The sequence below is a fragment of the Bos indicus x Bos taurus genome, unplaced genomic scaffold, assembly GCF_003369695.1.
Source record: "Bos indicus x Bos taurus breed Angus x Brahman F1 hybrid unplaced genomic scaffold, Bos_hybrid_MaternalHap_v2.0 SuperScaffold_100126, whole genome shotgun sequence".
Classification (NCBI taxonomy): Eukaryota; Metazoa; Chordata; class Mammalia; order Artiodactyla; family Bovidae; genus Bos; species Bos indicus x Bos taurus.
In genome coordinates this window covers 1,141,947-1,162,727 of record NW_020867066.1, presented here as the reverse complement: position 1 = coordinate 1,162,727, position 20,781 = coordinate 1,141,947, and the positions used below count along the sequence as shown (strand labels likewise).

Genomic DNA, 20,781 nt, shown 5'->3' with positions numbered 1-20,781 from the left:
TCATGGTCTCAATCAAGACATAGTAAAAGTATGTGTCACATTATCATTATATACAAATGATTTAAATATTATAAAGGAGTCTTCTTCATAAAGTGACAGAAGGAGCTAAGTGAGGGGTTAAGAACAGGACTGACTTTATTTTCCTTCTTTCTTATTTAGCTTTGACTCCCGGGCAGGTTGGCCTGGTCCTGTCTCTTGCCCTCACACTCACGGGGCTGTTCCAGTGGTGCGTCAGGCAAAGGACCGAAGTTGAGAACCTGGTGATGTTTTTATTTTAACCTTCTTAGCCCTTTCAAGTCTCCTTGCCATTAAATGGCATACAAGCAATTCTTATGTAAAACATTAAAGCTGTTATTTTTACATCATAGCTAACACTTTTTTATATCCTCCTCCATCTGATTAAACTCAGTGTAAAATAAAATCTATACATATTATTCTTAATCTTCTGTATGTCACATTGGCAGGTTTTATATTCTTTTAAGCTGTCTTCAAGTAAGATAAATGTGTCTTCATTATTATACTCTTTAAATATAATGAAAGTAGGGGGAAGGTTCTGAAATTCTAGAAAGAATATATGCTAATTTCTTAAGAACTTGTTTATTTTTGTTTCTTAATAGATAATTCCCATTCTTGGAAAAATGATTCAGTATTTTGAGGGTTTTTTGTTTGTTTAATTAATAGGTACACCTACTTCATTTTAGCATTTATTTCTGTGTGTGTTGAACATCTGAATTTGCTACTGTCCCTTCTTTCTGGTAGGATAAGCCGCTTCTCAGAATGGCCCTTCTGTAGCCACACATTACTGATTGGTGTCCATAAGTTTTCTTTTCTTTAACAAAATTCTCTTGTTTCTTTTATCCATATGTGAAAAGTAGGTAAATGAAAATTTATCATTCAGTTCTGTAATTCTTTTAGTTTTAATATGAAGTTTAAGGATGAAATCCTAAATGAAAGTGTTACAAGACGATGAACAAGTTTAGAAATCATCAAAGGCCTCATCAAACTCCTGTTTCCGTCCTTTGGGAATGATAAGATGTGAGATATTTTAAACCAATTATGTATAAAAGTGGAACATCTCATTTACAATCTTGGAACACCTATAAATTAGACCCTGTGTCCTGACCCACATGATGTGATGTATCTTTCAGATGATTTCAGTAGAAAGAGTGACGGGATATTTAGACCTTGAGAAAGAAGCTCCTTGGGAATACAAGGATCGTCCCCCGCCACCCTGGACTAATGAAGGAAGGATTTGGTTTGACACTGTTTACTTCAGGTACACCTTAGATGGGCCTCTGGTTTTGAAGAAGCTGACCGCAGTCATTGAATCAAGAAAAAAGGTTTGTTTAAGCCAGTAGTCTCTTTAAAATCCAGCTAAAGATTTAGCACCATATTTTTTCTTGGCTTCCTTGTTGCTGTGTCAGGGGACTCTTTGTTCCTCATGGATGCACGTTCGATAAGTTACTTCACTTGTGTTCAAGTCTTTGCGATCCCATGGGCTATAGCCCATCAGGCTACTCTGTCCATGGAGTTCTCCAGGAAAGAATACTGGAGTGGGTTGCCATTTACTCCTCCAGGGGACCTTCCCAACCCAGTGATCAAACTGGCATCTCTTACGTCTCCTGCATTGGCAAGCAGGTTCCTTACCACTAGTGCCACCTGGGAAGTCGTGTAGTGACATGAGAAGTGCATCATTCTTGGAAATTGACCATGGAAGGGGGACCCCAGCATTTCTTTGTGTTGCGAGCTCCCTTGTGGGGGTTGCAGGGCCCTTGGCCCTGGAGCTTGAACTTAACCTGACTTGGGATACTATATGTTTTACCTGATTATTCATGAGGAGTCTTGGAAGTCAGCCCTGGCTCCCTGTCCCTAACTCTCCTATATCTCATTTCTTGCCATCTTTTCTTCTTTGTACTTCTGGAATCTTCTCTTCCTCTCATGATGCCTTTCAGTTGCAGCCTCCTCCTCTGTCCCTTGGCCCTTCCGATAGACTTGTCTTCCACCCACACTTAGCTGTCATCCCCCTGCTCTCACCCCACCGGCTGCTTCTTTCTTTAGCACATTTCTGACTCTTACTGGCCTGTGTAAGATGATGCTCAAACCATAGTTCAGCCTGAGGTCCAATCAAAATAGGGACTGCTTGGCCATCAGAGAAGAGCCCAGAATTGTGACTCAGTCAGGTCTGAAGAACCAAAGCTCCTCATGGAGGCAAGGCCCAGAGATTTGCTTAAAGTGAATGAAAGCAACCCAAAAGGAGCAAAGGAGGATCCATGTGGGAGACGATAGAGAGGTTTGTGTCCTGGTCCTGCCAGCATCCATGTCTGCTGGTGATGTTTCTTTCACACTCAGCTTGGGTCCCCCAACTCAGACCAGGAGAGATGCTTGAAGATGAGACTAAACCAGAACAGACAAAGTAGTAGGAAGCTCTTCCCCACCTACCTCAGCATCCTTGGGTCCTAACATTCCCACCCCCTCTGCACTCAGCTCCTGTGTAGATTCTCCCAAAGCAACATGGCCTCCCTGCTTCCAGTGTGCACGTGCTGCCCCTTTGCTTCTGTCATGAGGCTGGTGAAAAATCTCATTTTCTGAGTGAAAGTGTTACTTGCTCAGTCATGTCTGACTCTTTGTGACTCCATGGACTGTGTGTCCATGGAATTCTCCAGGCAAGGTTATTGGAGTGGGTTGTCATTTGCTTCTCCAGGGCATCTTTCCCACCCAGGAATCAAACCTGGGTCTCCCATATTGCAGCCAGATTCTTTACTGTCTGAGCCACCAGGGAAGCCCCCTCATCTTCTGAGTTAATCCTAATGTATCTGCTTCTGTAAGATCCTTGATTTTTCATCAACATTATATATATTCTTTAAAGATAGCATGTATGGTATACCTATGTTCATAGCAGTATTATTCACAGTAGCCAAAAATTGGAAGCATCCCAAGTATTAATATCTATCATCAGATGAGTGGATAAACAAATCCTTATAATATAGTATATCCCTACAATGAAATATTATTATTAAAACCTTAAAAAGAAAGAAAATTCTAATCTATAGGTGAGCCTTGAGGACATCATGTTAAGTGAAATAAGCCAGAAACAAAAGGAATGAATACTATATGATTCCATGTATGAGAATCCTAGAGCAGTCAAATTTATAAAGACAGACAGTAGAATATTGGTAGCCAGGGACTGGAATGAGAGGGATGGGGAGCTGAGTTTATTGGGTACAGAATTTCAGTTTTACATGACAGGAAATATTCTGGAGATTTGTTGCAAAAAGGTGTGAATGCACTTAACACTAAACTGTCCTCTTAAAAATTGTTCAATTCAGGTCAGTCACTTAGTCGTGTCTGACTCTTTGTTACCACATGGACTGCAGCACACCAGGCTTCCCTGTTCATCTCCCACTCCCAGAGCTTGCTCAAACTCATGTCCATCAAGTCGGTAATGCCATCCAACCATCTCATCTGCTGTCATCCCCTTCTCCTCCCACCTTCAATCTTTCCCCAGCATCAGGGTCTTTTCCAATGAGTTAGTTCTACACATTATGAGGCCAGAGTATTGGAGTTTCAGCTTTAGCATCAGTCCTTCCAATGAATATTCAGGACTGATTTCCTTTAGGGTTCATTCAGGACTGATTCCTGGTTGGACCTCCCTGCAGTCCAAGGGACTTTCAAGAGTCTTCTCCAATACCACAGCTCAGAAGCATCAATTCTCTGGCATTCAGCCTTCTATATTGTCCAACTTTCACATCCATACATGTCTATTTGAAAAAACATAGCTTTGACTATATGGATATTTGTTGATAAAGTAATGTCTGTGCTTTTTAATATGCTATCTAGGTTGCTCATAGCTTTTCTTCCAAGGAGAAAGCATATTTAATTTCATGGCTGCAGTCACCATCTGCAGTGATTTTGGAGCCCCCCAAATAATAAAGTCTGTCACTGTTTCCATTGTTTCCCCATCTCTTTGTCATGAAATGATGGGAACAGATGGCATTATCTTCATTTTTTGAATGTTGAGTTTTAAGCCAGCTTTTTCACACTCCTCTTTCACTTTCCTCAAGAACCTCTTTAGTTCCTCTTCTCTTTCTGCCAAAAAGGTGGTGTCATCTGCATATCTGAGGTTTTTGATATGTTCTTCCTGCAGTCTTGATTCCAGCTTGTGCTTCATCCAGCCTGACATTTTGCATGTTATACTCTGCATATATGTTAAATAAGCAGGGTGACAATATACAGCCTTGACGTATATTGGCATAGTCAATAAAGCAGAATTAGATGTTTTTTTCTGGAACTCTCTTGCTTTTTCTTTGATCCAACAGAAGTTGACAATGTGATCTCTGGTTCCTCTGCCTTTTCTAAATCCCGCTTGAACATCTGGAAGTTCTTGGTTCATGTACTGTTGAAGCCTAGCTTGGGGAATTTTGAGCATTACTTTGCTAGCATGTGAGATGAGTGCAGTTGTGTGGTAGTCTGAACATTCTTTAACATTGCCTTTCTTTGGGATTGGAATGAAAACTGACCTTTTCCAGTCCTGTGGCCACTGCTGAGTTTTCCAAATTTGCTGGCATATTGAGTGCAGCATTTTCACAGCATCATCTTTTAGGATTTGAAATAGAAATTGTTAAGCTGGTAAATTTTAGGTTACATGTTTTACCAGAATTAAAATAAGAGGTATCATCTGTGGCATGCTTTGTAATTTTCATCTGTGTCTCATAGAACCCTGAGGCGTTTTAGGATCAGATAACATCTTGTTTTCATCTCTGTTCCCCAGAAAGTGACATTCTGCAGGGCACAGTAAGAGTACTGAAGGACTGCTGGCTAGGAGAGTGAGTGAGTAGCACACAGGTCTCAGCAACCAGTAACCAACACACACAGGTTTCTCAGTTAGCTCACTGGTAAAGAATCTGCCTGCAATGTAGCAGATGTGGGTTCAATCCCTGGGTGGGGAAGATCCTCTGGAGAAGTAAATGACAACCTGCTCCAGTATTCTTGCCTCGAAAATTCCATAGACAGAGGAGCCTGGTGGGCTACAGTCAATGGGGTCACAAAGAGTCGGACATGACTTAGTGACTGAGCACGAATGCACCCTTTTAACATGAAAGAATATTCAATTTAATGCTCAAATGATAGATACCCAGAGAGAAGCTTCAGTTAGTCACAGGGCAAAAACTTGCTCCAAATTGTTTTCATTTTCATTGTAGGTCAGGAGGAAGATGAGGATTCCTATGGCAGGAAAGCATTAGCTACATTAGTTACACTTTTTATGAAATTCTGTCCCTGAGAGCACTGTCGATGATGTTTGCTTACTTGGAGACAATATGTCCATCAGATTTCCTGTTGTAAACATAATTGTGTTAATGTGTACTGATCTTAAATTTCTCCCAAACCAAAAATATGAATATCTAAGAAACTCTGTAGTACAACTTAAGACCCTAACAGATTTGTATTATTTTATCTTAAAATCCCCAAATCCTAGGGTTATCTGAGGTTCTAAAGTATGTGAGGGAAGATTGAGTTTGAAGACTGAATTAATAATTGCAGTAACTTCACTTTTGATGTGTGTTTTGGTCAGCTGTTAGTATCACCGTTAGCTTGATTTCTGTGTTTGTAGGTGATACTTGTGCAGTGTGTTCATGAAGTGATTTCACTCCACTTGTGTACATCTCAGGTTTCCTCTCCTGCTCACCTGCTCCAGCCCCTGACACTCTAGGACACCTCTTTGGTGTTGGATTTGATTGAGAGGCTGCTTTGGGGGACACAGGAGTGAGCCCGCCTAGGAGAAGTGGGGCTCTATTCTCTTTCCATCATGTCCTCTGCTGTCCGGATTCCTGGATATTAGAGTTAACAGGAAAGTGTAGTAAGTACCATCAGTTCAGTTCAGCTCAGTTCAGTCACTCAGTCGTGTCTGACTCTTTGCGACCCCATGAATTGCAGCAGGCTAGGCCTCCTTGTCCATCACCAACTCCCAGAGTTCACTCAAACTCATGTCCATCGAGTCAGTGATGCCATCCAGCCATCTCATCCTCTGTCGTCCCCTTCTCCTCCTGCCCCCAATCCTTCCCAGCATCAGAGCCTTTTCCAAAGAGTCAACTCTTCGCATGAGGTGACCAAAGTACTGGAGTTTCAGCTTTAGCATCATTCCATCCAAAGAACACCCAAGACTGACCTCCTTCAGAATGGACTGGTTGGACCTCCTTGAAGTCTCAAGGGACTCTCAAGAGTCTTCTCCAACACCACACAGTTCAAAAGCATCAATTCTTCAGCACTCAGCTTTCTTCACAGTCCAACTCTCACATCCATACATGACTACTGGAAAAACCATAGCTTTGACTAGACGAACCTTTATTGGCAAAGTAATGTCTCTGCTTTTTAATATGCTATCTAGAGGTTTCTAACTCATGGAAGAAATAGCTAGTAAAAGTAAAGACCTAAAATGAGGTAAATAGACCCCTAGGCTTCCTGGTTAGATTCCAAACAGAGGCTGAGTTTTTCATTTAAATGATTTTGTGCTTGATTTGATCATCTTAGAGAGTACTGGGTCATTTTAAAGCATTTTCCAGCTCTTGAGATAGATTAATTTTCATTTGTTATTTTCTTTTCTTGCTCAGAGCTATTACTTAGATAATACATTTTTACAGATGCTTACTATACCTTGCTCTAATGTGCAAAATATTGCTGTCCTACATTTTCTCCTTTTTTAACATATTATTTTCTCAGCAACCCCTCCTCGCACACCAATTGTCCCACTTGCCCTGCCAGCTTCCTCATTCCTTGTGACTTGGACGGTGGTGTCAGGGCCAGCAGCACCTGAATCACCTGGAACTTCTTAGAAATGCAGAGTCTCAGGCTTACCCAGACCTCTTGACTCAGCATCACGTTTGAACAAGATCTCCCAGTAAAGTCCTTCTCTCCCATGGGCAATTTTCAATGAGTGATAACTTATGATTTCCAAGAACTATGCAGATGACACCACCCTTATGGGAGAAAGTGAAGAGGAACTAAAAAGCCTCTTGATGAAACTGAAGGTGGAGAGTGAAAAAGTTGGCTTAAAGCTCAACATTCAGAAAACGAAGATCATAGCATCCGATCCCATCACTTAAGGGAAATAGATGGGGAAACAGTGGCAGACTTTATTTTGGGGGGCTCCAAAATCACTGCAGATGGTGACTGCAGCCATGAAATTAAAAGACGCTTACTCCTTGGAAGGAAAGTTATGACCAACCTAGATAGCATATTAAAAAGCAGAGACATTACTTTGCCAACAAAGGTCCGTCTAGTCAAGGCTATGGTTTTTCCTGTGGTCATGTATGGATGTGAGAGTTGGACTGTGAAGAAGGCTGAGCGCCAAAGAATTGATGCTTTTGAACTGTGGTGTTGGAGAAGACTCTTGAGAGTCCCTTGGACAGCAAGGAGATCCAACCAGTCCATTCTGAAGGAGATCAGCCCTGGGATTTCCTTGGAAGGAATGACGCTAAAGCTGAAACTCCAGTACTTTGGCCACCTCATGCGAAGAGTTGACTCATTGGAAAAGACTCTGATGCTGGGAGGGATTGGGGGCAAGAGGAGAAGGGGATGACAGAGGATGAGATGGCTGGATGGCATCACTGACTTGATGCACGTGAGTCTCAGTGAACTCCAGGAGTTGGTGAGGGACAGGGAGGCCTGGTATGCTGTGATTCATGGGGTCGTAAAGAGTCAGACACGACTGAGTGACTGATCTGATCTGAAGATTTGACAGTATGAAATTGAGCTCATGAATCACCCAAACACCTGCTGTGTCTGAGCAGGAGGCTCTAGAATGTTCTGTGCCACTTACCCTACAGATTTATTTACTTTTATATTCTGGAAATCATGCCTTTATGTTATAATCAAACTCTGTGTCATTTCAGTGCATTTATTTGCATCTTTTCCAGTGAAGTTTGTCTTCATCACGCGCAGTTTTCATCTGACTCCCGCCTTCCCTACACCAGACTCCTGCAGGGACTGGAGAGATTTCCCACAGGCTCAGCCCTGCCTGGACCTGAAGTCAGAGACAGCCCAGTGTAGCAATGTATGTGTGGCTCTTTAACCACCTGATGGTATCAAGAATGAGGCTTTGCAGTTCCAAGCAGGGCACTAGGTTTTTGTCCCATTCCCCAGGAACCACTGTCCCAATCAGCTGCAGGTTTCTCTCCCAGCCCAGCTGTGGGTGCTGGTTCTTCCTGCTGACAGCCAGCCCACCTGACCTCAAGTACCCTTTTCTTCTCTGTGATGTTGACCATATTGTCCCACTCACCACATTTTATGCATCCATATCCACATCATGCTTTAACTCTCTGGCATTAGGATTTCTATGGTCAGTCAGTCAGTTCAGTTGCTCGGTTGTGTCCGACTCTTGGCAACCCAATGAACTGCAGCACGCCAGGCCTCCCTGTCCATCACCAACTCCCAGAGTTCACTTAGACTCATATCCATTGAGTCAGTGATGCCATCCAACCATCTCATCCTCTGTCATCCCCTTCTCCTCCTGCCCCCAATCCCTCCCAGCATCAGAGCCTTTTCCAAAGAGTCAACTCTTCGCATGAGGTGGCCAAAGTACTGGAGTTTCAGCTTTAACATCATTCCTTCCAAGGAAATCCCAGGGCTGATCTCCTTCAGAATGGACTGGTTGGATCTCCTTGTAGTCCAAGGGACTCTCAAGAGTCTTTTCCAATACCACACAGTTCAAAAGCATCAATTCTTCGGTGCTCAGCCTTCTTCACAGTCCAACTCTCACATCCATACATGACTACTGGAAAAACCATAGCCTTGACTAGACGGACATTTGTTGGCAAAGTAATGTCTCTGCTTTTGAATATGCCATCTAGGTTGGTCATAACTTTCCTTCCAAGGAGTAAGTGTCTTTTAATTTCATGGCTGCAGTCACCATCTGCAGTGATTTTGGAGCCCCCCCAAATAAAGTCTGACACTGTTTCCACTGTTTCCCCATCTATTTCCCAAGAGGTGATGGGACCGGATGCCATGATCTTTGTTTTCTGAATGTTGAGCTTTAAGCCAACTTTTTCACTCTCCACTTTCACTTTCATCAAGAGGCTTTTTAGTTCCTCTTCACTTTCTGCCTTAAGGGTGGTGTCATCTGCATATCTGAGGTTATTGATATTTCTCCTGGCAATCTGGCCTGTTTTTTTTTAACTCAACTACATAAAGAAGGCTGAGCTCCAAAGAATTGATACTTTCAAACTGTGGTGCTGGAGAAGACTCTTGAGAGTTTCTTGGACAGCAAGGAGATGAAATCAGTCAATCCTAATGGAAATCAACCCTGAATATTCATTGGAAAGACTGATGCTGAAGCTCCAACACTTTGGCTACCTGGTGCAAAGAGCCAATTCTTTGGAAAAGACCGTAGATGCTGGGAAAGATTGAGAGCAAGAGGTGAACGGGGTGACAGAGGATGAGATGATTAGATGGCATTACTGAGTCAGTGAACATGAGTTTGAGCAGACTCTGGAAGAGAGTGAAGGACAGGGAAGTCTAGTATGTTGCAGTCCATGGGGTTACAGAGTCGGACATGACTTAGCAACTGAACAATACACCTCTCCCCACTTTCTCTGTTTCAGCTACACAGAGGGGGCATAATATCATTTCAGTCCATTAAGAAGATGAGGAGACCATCAGCAAAATGAAAAAGAGGCTGACACACATGGATTTGAGTCCTATGCTCCAACTTAAGGGCTCTGTTATTTCAGACAAACTAATTAATCGTATAAACCTCGATCTCCTAATTTGCAAAATGGAACTGATCAGACTTAACATCTAATTTTGTTCTGCAACTGAAACAAAATAAGACACGTTAAACACCCAGCATGAAGACTAGCACACTGTAAATACTTGAGCAAAGTTAGATGGTTGTCATTTTCCGAGGATCTAAAATGACCTTAGGGGCTTCCCAGGTGGTGCTAGTGGTAAAGAATCCACTTGCCAATGGAGGAGACATAAGAGACCAGGTTTAAATCCCTGGATGGGGCAGATCCCCTGACGAAGGTCTTGGCAACTCACTCCAGTATTCTTGCCTGGACAATCCCACGGACAGAGGAGCCTAATGAACTTCAGTCCGTGAGGTCCCATGGTCAGACATGACTGAAGCAACTTAGCACACGGCACAAAATGACCTTAACTACTTATGCTGCATAAATTGTTGTCTGTTCTGTGTAAATAAGGGGTTGGCCATTTGCAATCGTATTTATGACTATGGGATCCATCTGCCATATCTATTTCTCTGTCCAGCTTATCATATAACTAAATAATATAGTAATAGATTATCCATAAATTTCTCCAGTCTGAGTTAAAAACCTTAGCTCCCTGTGAAAGCCTCTGTCTCAGGATACCATAGGTAATAAAAATAATACAAGGGCAAATTCAATACAGATCCTGATTTTGGCACATACAGTTCCCTTGAGAAAATAAGAAAATGCTTGTACCAGCTTTGTAATATAGAAAGCAGTTATAATTTTTATAGGAGTTTAGACAAAATGATATAACATCACTTAGGGTTGAGAGAAGTCCACATAAGGGAACAAGTAGAGTATTTATGAGAAATTAGGTATATGAAATACACTTAGTGACTTGCTAGGATTTCAGTAGGTGGAAACATTTGTGAAAGTCATTCCAGGAGGTGGGACCAACATTAGCAAAGGCATGATGCCTTGATTCAGTGAATGAAGAATTAGGCATCTGCAGAGCATTCAGGGAAAAGAAGTACCAGGTGTATAACACACATATTCACACTCAACCCTCAGAACTACCCGGAAAACCCAAGGAGCTGACTTGTGGGGGTGAAGGATGTAGAAATTAGTGAGTACAGTTTTGTACAGGTGACTTCCTGGGGCACACATCAGGCATAATGCCGTCCTTTGGGAGTTTAGTGTGAGAAGTGAGTGCACATGGAGCAGAGTGGGCAGATGTGGGAGGCAGAGAGCTAGTAGCTGTTTTACCTCCAGCAAGATGTCATGGGAAACCGATTCCACCTTTTGGGATCAAACTGATGTTGATTAAAACAAAGTTATAACACACAGGTTTGTGAATGTGCAAGGAAACTAGTAGGAGTAGAAAATGGTATCATTTCTGAGATGTAGGCTGGCAGTACTTAACAGCCTTCTCAAAAAATGTTCACACCTGGTTCTCAGCAATTCCACATCTAAGAGTTTATCTTCAGGAAATAATTAAGGTTGTTTAGAAAGATTTAGCTTCAGGGATATATAACCAGTTATTTATAACTGTAAAATATTGGAGACCACCTAAAATATCTAACAATAGATGATTTGTTAAATAAATGATCACATATACCATAATATTGGGGAAGGCAATGGCCACCCACTCCAGTACTCTTGCCTGGAAAATCCCATGGACAGAGGAGCCTGGTGGGCTGCAGTCCATGGGGTTGCAAAGAGTCAGACACGACTGAGCGACTTTACTTTTACTTTTCTCTTTCATGAATTGGAGAAGGAAATGGCAACCCACTCCAGTGTTCTTGCCTGGAGAATCCCAGGGACAGGGAAGCCTGGTAGGCTGCCATCTATGGGGTTGCACAGAGTCGGACACAACTGAAGTGACTTAGCAGCATACCATAATATTATTTTTTTTTCTAATTTTATTTTATTTTTAAGCTTTACATAATTGTATTAGTTTTGCCAAATATCAAAATGAATCCACCACAGGTATACATGTGTTCCCCATACTGAACCCTCCTCCCTCCTCCCTTCCCATACCATCCCTCTGGGTCGTCCCAGTGCACTAGCCCCAAGCATCCAGTATCGTGCATCGAACCTGGACTGGCGACTCGTTTCTTACATGATATTTTACATGTTTCAATGCCATTCTCCCAAATCTTCCAACCCTCTCCCTCTCCCACAGAGTCCATAAGACTGTTCTATACATCAGTGTCTCTTTTGCTGTCTCGTACACCGGGTTATTGTTACCATCTTTCTAAATTCCATATATATGCGTTAGTATACTGTATTTATGTTTTTCCTTCTGGCTTACTTCACTCTGTATAATAGGCTCCAGTTTCATCCACCTCATTAGAACTGATTCAAATGTATTCTTTTGAATGGCTGAGTAATACTCCATTGTGTATATGTACCACAGCTTTCTTATCCATTCATCTGCTGATGGACATCTAGGTTGCTTCCATGTCCTGGCTATTATAAACATATAGCCATTAAAATAAATGTATTTTTTGAAATCTAAATAAAAACAGATTACAACAGTATGTTCATATTAATTCCATTTTGTTTCAATATATGAACTTTTATCTTTGCTGCTGCTGCTAAGTCACTTCAGTCGTGTCCGACCCTGTGCGACTCCATAGACGGCAGCCCACCAGGCTTCCCCGTCCCTGGGATTCTCCAGGCAAGAACACTGGAGTGGGTTGACATTTTCTTCTCTAGTGCATGAAAGTGAAAAGTGAAAGTGAAGTCGCTCAGTCATGTTCGACCCTCAGCGACCCCATGGACTGCAGCCTACCAGGCTCCTCCATGCATGAGATTTTCCAGGCAAGAGTACTGGAGTGGGGTGCCATTGCCTTCTCTACTTTTATCTTTAAGAACACATATATAGAAATAACGGCTTCCTTGGTGGCTCAGTGTTAAGAATCAGCCTGCTAAGTGGGAGATGTGAATTTGATCCCTGAGTCAGGAAGATCCACTGGAGGAGGAAATGGCAACCCACTTCAGTATTATTGCCTGAGAAATCCCATGGACAGAGGAACCTGGCGGACTACAGTCACTGGGGTCACAGAAAATCAGATATGGCTTAGTTGACTAAACAACAACATAGAAATAAGAAAGGAAAAAAAAAGAACACACATTGAAATCTAGAAAGAAAACACATCAACATCTTACAAATGGTTTTATCAGAGTGCTGAGTGATGGCTAGTATTTATTTACTTTTCAGATTCATTTACACTGATTACGATTAAGGAAAGAGTTGTTATTTTTTTTTAACTTTTTATTTTTTATTGGAGTATAACCAATTAACAACCTTGTGATAGTTTCAGGTGAACAACAAAGGGACTCAGCCATACATATACATGTATCCATTCTTTCCCAAACTCCCCTCCCATCAAAGCTACCACATAACATTGAGCAGAGTTCTCTTTACTAGGCAGTAGGTCCTTGTTGGTTATCCATTTTAAATATAACAGTGTGTACATGTAGATCCCAAACTCCCTAACTATCCCTTCCCCACAGCCTTCCTCTGGGCAACTGTAAGCTTCTTCTCTAAGTCTGTGAATCTGTTTCTATTTTGTAAATAAGTTGATTTGTATCACATGTTTTTAGATTCCCCATATAAGGGCTGTCATGGGCTTCTCTGGTGGCACAGCAGTAAAGAATCTGCCAAGAGATTCAGGAAATGCGGGTTTGATCCCTGGAAGAGGAAATCACAACCCACTCCAGTATTCTTGCCTGGAGAATCCCATGGACAGAAGAGCTTGGCAGGTTACAGGCCATCGGGTGGCAAAGAATCAGACACAACTGAAGCAACTAAGCACAGCACAGGACATAAAAGATGCTGTATGATGTTTCTGCTTCTCTGTCTGACTTTGCTCAGTATGACAATCTCTAGGTCCTCAGTATGACAATCTCTAGGTCCAGCCGTCTTGCTGCAAATGGCATTATTTCACTTTTTAATGGATGAATACTTTCCATTTTATATATTAATACATACCACACCCTTTTATCCATTCTTCTGTCAGTGAACTTTTAGGTTGCTTCAATGTCTTGGCTATTGTAAATAATGCTGCAATGAACATTGAAGTGTATGTATCCTTTTAGACCATGTTTTTCTCTAGATATATGCCCAGAGAGTAGCCATGTAAAACGTACTTAGTGACTTGTGGTTAGGATTTCAGCAGGTGGAAATGTTTGAGAAAGGCATTCCAGGAGGTGGGACCAGCATGAAAATCTGATTCATACCTGAGTCTCAGCATTTATGTATCTGAAAATTTATCTTAAGGAAGTATCTGAGTTGTTTGCAAAGATTTAGGTTTAAGGATATATCAGTTCAGTTCACTTGCTTAGTCTTGTCTGATTATCTGTGACCCAGTGGATGGCAGTACACCAGGCCTCCCTGTCCATTACCAACTCCCAGAGTTTACTCAAACTCATGTCCATTGAGTTCGTGATGCCATCCAACCATCTCAACCTCTGTCATCCACTACTCCTCTCGCCTTCAACCTCCCAGAATCAGTGTCTTTTCAAATGAGTCAGTTCTTTGCATCAGGTGGCCAAAGTATTAGAGTTTCAGCTTCAACATCAGTCCTTCCAAAGAATATTCAGGACTGATTTCCTTTAGGATGGACTGGTTGGATCTCCTTGCAGTCCAAAGGACTCTCAAGAGTCTTCTCCAACACCACAGTTCAAAAGCATCAATTTCTCAGTGCTCAGCTTTCTTTATAGTCCAACTCTCACATCCATACATGACCACTGGAAAAACCATATCTTTGACCTGATGGACCTTTTTGGCAAAGTAATGCCTCTGCTTTTTTAATATGCTGTCTAGGTTGGTTATAACTTTTCTTCCAAGGAGCAAGCATCTTTCAATTTCATTGCTGCAATCACCATCTTCAGTGATTTTGGAGGCACCAAAATGAAGTCTGTCTCTATTTCCCTGTGTATTTGCCATGAAGTGATGGGACCAGATGCCATGATCTTATTTTTCTGAATGTTGAGCTGTAAGCCAACTTTTTCCCTCTCCTCTTTCACTTTCATCAACAGGCTCTTTATTTCTTCTGCACTTTCTGCCATAAGCGTGGTGTCATCTGCATATCTGAAGTTATTGATATTTCTCCCAGCAATCTTGCTTCCAGCTTGTGCTTCATCCAGTCCAGCATTTCTCATGATGTATTCTGCATATAAGTTAAATAAGCAGCAGGACAATATACAATTTTAATGTACTTCTTTCCCTATTTGGAACCAGTGTGTTGTTCCATGTCCAGTTTTAACTGTTGCTTCCTGACCTGCATACAGATTTCTCAAGAGTCAGGTCAGGTGGTATGGTATTCCCATCTCTAGGAATTTCCCACAGTTTGTTGTGATCCACACACTCAAAGGCTTTGGCATCATCAATAAAGCAGAAATAGATGTTTTTTCTGGAACTCTTGCTTTTTTGATGATCCAACGGATGTTGGCAATTTGACCTCTGGTTTCTCTGCCTTTTCTAAAACCAGCTTGAACATCTGGAAGTTCACGGTTCACATACTGTTGAAGCGTGGTTTGGAGAATTTTGTGCGTTTGTTTACTAGTGTGTGAGATGAGTGCAATTGTGTGATAGTTTGAGCATTCTTTGGCATTGCCTTTCTTTGGGATTGGAATGAAAACCGATCATTTCCAGTCCTGTGACCACTGATGAGTTTTCCAAATTTGTTGGTGTATTAAGTGCAATACTTTCACAGCATCATCTTTTAGGATTTGAAATAGCTCAACTGTAATTCCATCACCTCCACTAGCTTTGTTCATAGTGGTGCTTCCTAAAACCCACTTGACTTCACATTCCAGGATGTCTGGCTCTAGGTGAGTGATCACACCATCATGATTATCTGGGTCATAAAGGTCTTTTTTGTATAGTTCTTCTGTGTATTCTTGCCACCTCTTCTTAATATCTTCTCCTTCCATTAGGTCCATACCATTTCTATCCTTTATTGTGCCCATCTTTGCACGAAATGTTCCCTTTGTATCTCTAATTTTCTTGAAGAGATCTCTAGTCTTTCCCATTCTGTTGTTTTCCTGTATTTCTTTGCATTGTTTGTTTAAAAGGGCTCTCTATCTCTCTTGCTCTTCTTTGGAACTTTGCATTCAGTTGAGAATATCTTTCCTTTTCTCCTTTGCCTTTTGCTTCTCTTCTTTTCACAGCTATTTGCAAGGCCTCCTCAGCAACCATTTTGCCTTTTTGCATTTCTTTTTCTTGGGGATGGTCTTGATCCTTGCCTCCTGCGTAATGTCACGAACCTCCATCTATAGTTCTTCAAGCACTCTATCAGATCTAATCCCTTGAATTTATTTCTCACTTCTACTGTATAATTGTAAGGGATTTGATTTAGATCATACCTGAATGGTCTTGTGAATTTCCCTACTTTCTTCAATTTAAGTCTGAATTTGGCAGTAAGGAACTCATGATCTGAGCTACAGTCAGCTCCCGGTCTTTTTTTTGCTGACTATATAAAACAATATATATAAGGATATATAACACTGAATTATTTATAATAGCAAAATATTTGAGACCACCTAAGTATTTACCAATAGGGAACAGATTATTACAGTAATTAATCATATTAATCCTATTTTCTTTAAATATATGAACTTATATTTTTAAGAACACATATGCAGAAATAAAAAGGATAAAAAAAAAAACACACTCAAATCTAGAAAGAAAACACATCAACATCTTAAGAAGGGTTTTATCAGAGTGCTTGGGTGGTGGTTAATATTTATTTGCTTTTCAAATTGATTTGTACTGATTATGATGAAGAAAAAAGTATATTTTGTTTTTGAAAAGGCAATGCAGCCTGACACTCAGGTGCTGAATGTGGACCTTAAAATGAGGGACTGTGTCATGAAACATTTCAAGAATAGAGTCTTCAGGGCTTGGCAGCATGCTGGACTCAGGGAAAGCTGGAAGTAAGGTAGACAGCTGAGTCTATGATCCTGGGAAAGAAATAATGACATTAAAGTGAGGAAGTCAAAGGGAGTGGCTATTTTGATTGGGGCACTGGATGTTGGTCATATTGAGTTTGATATGTGAAGAGAGATCCACGTGCAAATGTCTAACAAATTGGTGTACTTCTCATTTTATTGAAATTCATGAGAGGCGAGACAAGAATTTCAGGCAAGGCTTTACTGGTGCCCCTACTGCAGCAAGAGGGACCGAAAACAAGTAATAGGTTCCCTAGTTATCTCCCCAAGGTGGTTCCTTATATGGACTGACAGTAGGGGCAGGACCAGTGCGTGGGCTGGAGGGGTGGCTTAGGAGTTTGTTAACTTCTTTGTTGGGTGTGTATAGGGGGCATGCACAATACCCTATTTTAACCCTCAGCTCTTCATAAGTAGTTTTTTTTTTTTTTTTTTTTGGTCTTTTTTAGAATCTCCTTGTCCATAATTTGCTCCACTTGAGCGCACACACAGTTATTTTCATGGGCTTTTCTGGTGGCTCAGATGGTAAATAATCTGCCTGCAATGTGGGAGAACCAGATTTGATCCCTGAGTCAGGAAGATCCCCTGGAGAAGGGAATGGCAACCACTCCAGTATTCTTGCCTGGGGAATTCCATGGACTGAGGAGCCTGGTGGGCTACAGTCTATGGGGTCACAGAGAGTTGGACACGACTGAGCGACTAACACATACACACAGTTGTTTTTAGTCTCTTATAGTTTCTTCGTATTTTGTTGTTTGACGAGATGTTTGTCCAGTATAAGCACTGCAGCAAAGGGTCCCAGGTCCAATCCTGACTCAATCAGAGACCAATCCTGACTCTCTTGGAAAAACAGGCATTCGCAAAGCTACTAAAATAAGATTTTTGTGGTGTCTTTTGTGTTAGGAATGCAAGCTTGCTGACACTGATGATCTCCACAGGCAATTGTTAAAACCCACTGATGACCATGAAAGACTTTCAGACTATAGTTTTGATGACTGAATGGTAGAAATAGCCAGAGCTGGATTTTCTTTGAGTTATCTTTTCTTATTCTCCTCACAGTCGATTGAAGCTCACAGTCCTGTGGTCATGAGAAACTCTCAGTACTCCTGCATATCTCAGTCATATACACACAGTCTAGAGATGTTCCAGTTTGCACACATGAATCAGTTTCACTGGAGCTGGTAGCATAGGAGTATACACATATTCTCACAGACACAGTTCTCACCTGTGTCCTGAGGTGTATCAGTTTACACATAAGAACACCAGGAAATATAGGCATAGCTGGTTTTATTGTGCTTCACATATATTGCATTTTTTACAAATTGAATATTTGTGCCAAATCTGCACAAATTCACTGGTGCCATTTTCCCTATAGCATTTTCTTACTTTGTATCTCTTTGTCATATTTTGGTAATTCTCATAATATTTCAAACTTTTTCATTATTATTATATTTTTTATGGTGATTAGTGGTATTCACTGTTACTAAAGTCTGCTGAACACTCTGGTGGTTAGCACTTTGTCAGTTTGGAACAGTCGCTCAGTCAAATGGACGGGAACACACCAGGCCTCCCTGTCCATTACAAACTCCTGGAGATTACTCAAACTCATGTATATTGACTCAGTGATGTAATCAAAATATCTCATCCTCTGTCATCCCCTTCTCCTCCTGCTTTCAATCTTTCCCAGCATCAGGGGCTTTTCAAATGAATCATTTCTTTGCATCAGGTGGCCAAATTTGTGGAGTTTCAGCTTCAGCATCAGTCCTTCCAATGAATATTTAGGACTGATTTCCTTTAGGATGGACTGGTTGGATCTCCTTGCAGTCCAAGGGACTCTCAAGAGTCTTCTCCAACACCACAGTTCAAAAGCATCAATTCTTCAGTGTTCAGCTTTCTTCATAGTCCAACTCTCACATCCATACAGGACTACTGGAAAAACCATAGCCTTGACTAGATGTACCTTTGTTGGAAAAGTAATGTCTCTGCTTTTTAATATGCTTTCTAGGTTGGTCATAACTTTTCTTTCAAGGAGCAAGCGACTTTTTGTTTCGTGGCTGCAGTCACCATCTGCAATGATTTTGGAGCCCATAAAAATGAAGTCTGTCACTGTTTCCCTGTCTATTTGCCATGAAGTGATGGGACCAGAAGCCATGATCTTGGTTTTCTGAATGTTGAGCTCTAAGCCAACTTTTTCCCTCTCCTCTTTCATTTTCATCAAGAGCCTCTTTAATTTTTCTCTACTTTCTCCCATAAAGGTGATGTCTTCTGCATATCTGAAGTTATTGATATTTCTCCTGGAAATCTTGATTCCAACTTGTGCTTCCCCCAGCCCAGCATTTCTCATGATGTATTCTTCATGTAAGTTAAATAAGCAGGGTGACAATATAAAGCCTTGATGTACTCCTTCCCCAATTTGGAACCAGTCTGTTGTTCTATGTACAATTCTAACTGTTGCTTCCTGACCTGCATACAGGTTTCTCAAGAGGCAGGTCAGGTGGTCTGGTATTCCCATCTCTTTCAGAATTTTCCAGTTTATTGTGATCCACACAGTCAAAGGCTTTGGCATAGTCAATAAAGCAGAAATAGATGTTTTTCTGGAACTCTCTTGCTCTTTCTGTGATCCAACAGATGTTGGCAATTTTATCTCTGGTTCCTCTGCCTTTTCTAAAACCAGCTTGAACGTCTGAAAGTTCACAGCTCACGTACTTTTGAACCCTGGCTTGGAGAATTTTGAGCATTACTTTTCTAGTGTGTGAGATGAGTGCAATTGTGCAATAGTTGGAGCATTCTTTGGCATTGCCTTTCTTTGGGATTGGAATGAAAACTGAATTTTTCCAGTCCTGTGGCCACTGCTGAATTTTCCAAATTTGCTGGCATATTGAATGCAGCACTTTTAAGCAATAAACTATTTGAAAATTAAGGTATGCATCCATATATTGTTTTTTAGACATAAGGCTATTGGACAGTTAAACTACATTATAGTATAAAGATAACTTTACTATGCATGGAGAAATAATATTTCTATGACTCACCTTATTTTGTGATGTTCACTTTTCTGAGGTGGTCTGGAACCAAATTCACAATATCTTTGAAATCTGCCTATAAAAAGAACATATAAGTCACATATATACACATTAAAACCTCAAAATAGATTAAAGATCTAAACGTAAGACCAGAAACTATAAAACTCCTAGAGGAGAACATAGGCAAAACACTCTCTGACATACATCACAGCAGGATCCTCTATGACCCACCTCCCAGAATATTGGAAATAAAAGCAAAAATAAACAAATGGGACCTAATTAAACTTAAAAGCTTATGCACAACAAAGGAAACTATTAGCAAGGTGAAAAGGCAGCCTTCAGAATGGGAGAAAATAATAGCAAATGAAGCAACTGACAAACAACTAATCTCAAAAATATACAAGCAACTCCTACAGCTCAACTCCAGAAAAATAAATGACCCAATCAAAAAATGGGCCAAAGCATTAAATAGACATTTCTCCAAAGAAGACATACAGATGGCTAACAAACACATGAAAAGATGCTCAGCATCACTCATTATCAGAGAAATGCAAATCAAAACCACTATGAGGTACCATTTCACGCCAGTCAGAATGGCTGCAATCCAAAAGTCTATAAGCAATAAATGCTGGGGAGCGTGTGGAGAAAAGGGAACCCTCTTACACTGTTGGTGGGAATGCAAACTAGTACATCCACTATAGAGAACAGTGTGGAGATTCCTTAAAAAACTGGAAATAGAACTGCCTTATGATCCAGCAATCCCACTGGTGGGCATACACACTGAGGAAACCAGAAGGGAAAGAGACACATGTACCCCAATGTTCATCGCAGCACTGTTTATAATAGCCAGAACATGGAAGCAACCTAGATGTCCATCAGCAGATGAATGGATAAGAAAGCAGTGGTACATATACACAATGGAGTATTACTCAGCCATTAAAAAGAATACATTTGAATCAGTTCTAATGAGGTGGATGAAACTGGAGCCTATTATATAGAGTGAAGTAAGCCAGAAAGAAAAACACCAATACAGTACACTAATGCATATATATGGAATTTAGAAAGATGGTAACAATAACCCTGTGTACGAGACAGCA

At 41.0% G+C, this 20,781-nt stretch overlaps 1 protein-coding gene across 2 annotated transcripts in view; it reads left to right on the top strand.

Moving 5' to 3' along the window:
* LOC113888430 (multidrug resistance-associated protein 4-like) overlaps nucleotides 1-20,781 on the top strand; it is a 547,902-nt gene that overhangs the window by 118,872 nt on the left and 408,249 nt on the right. The window contains exons 24-25 of one of the 2 annotated variants that reach the window (XM_027535553.1): nucleotides 160-260; nucleotides 1,149-1,340. The exons of the other annotated variant lie outside the window; for it this stretch is intronic. Of the exons in view, the coding sequence (XP_027391354.1) occupies nucleotides 160-260; nucleotides 1,149-1,340 (293 nt within the window). The remainder of the gene's footprint in view (nucleotides 1-159; nucleotides 261-1,148; nucleotides 1,341-20,781) is intronic. 2 annotated transcript variants of the gene reach the window in all.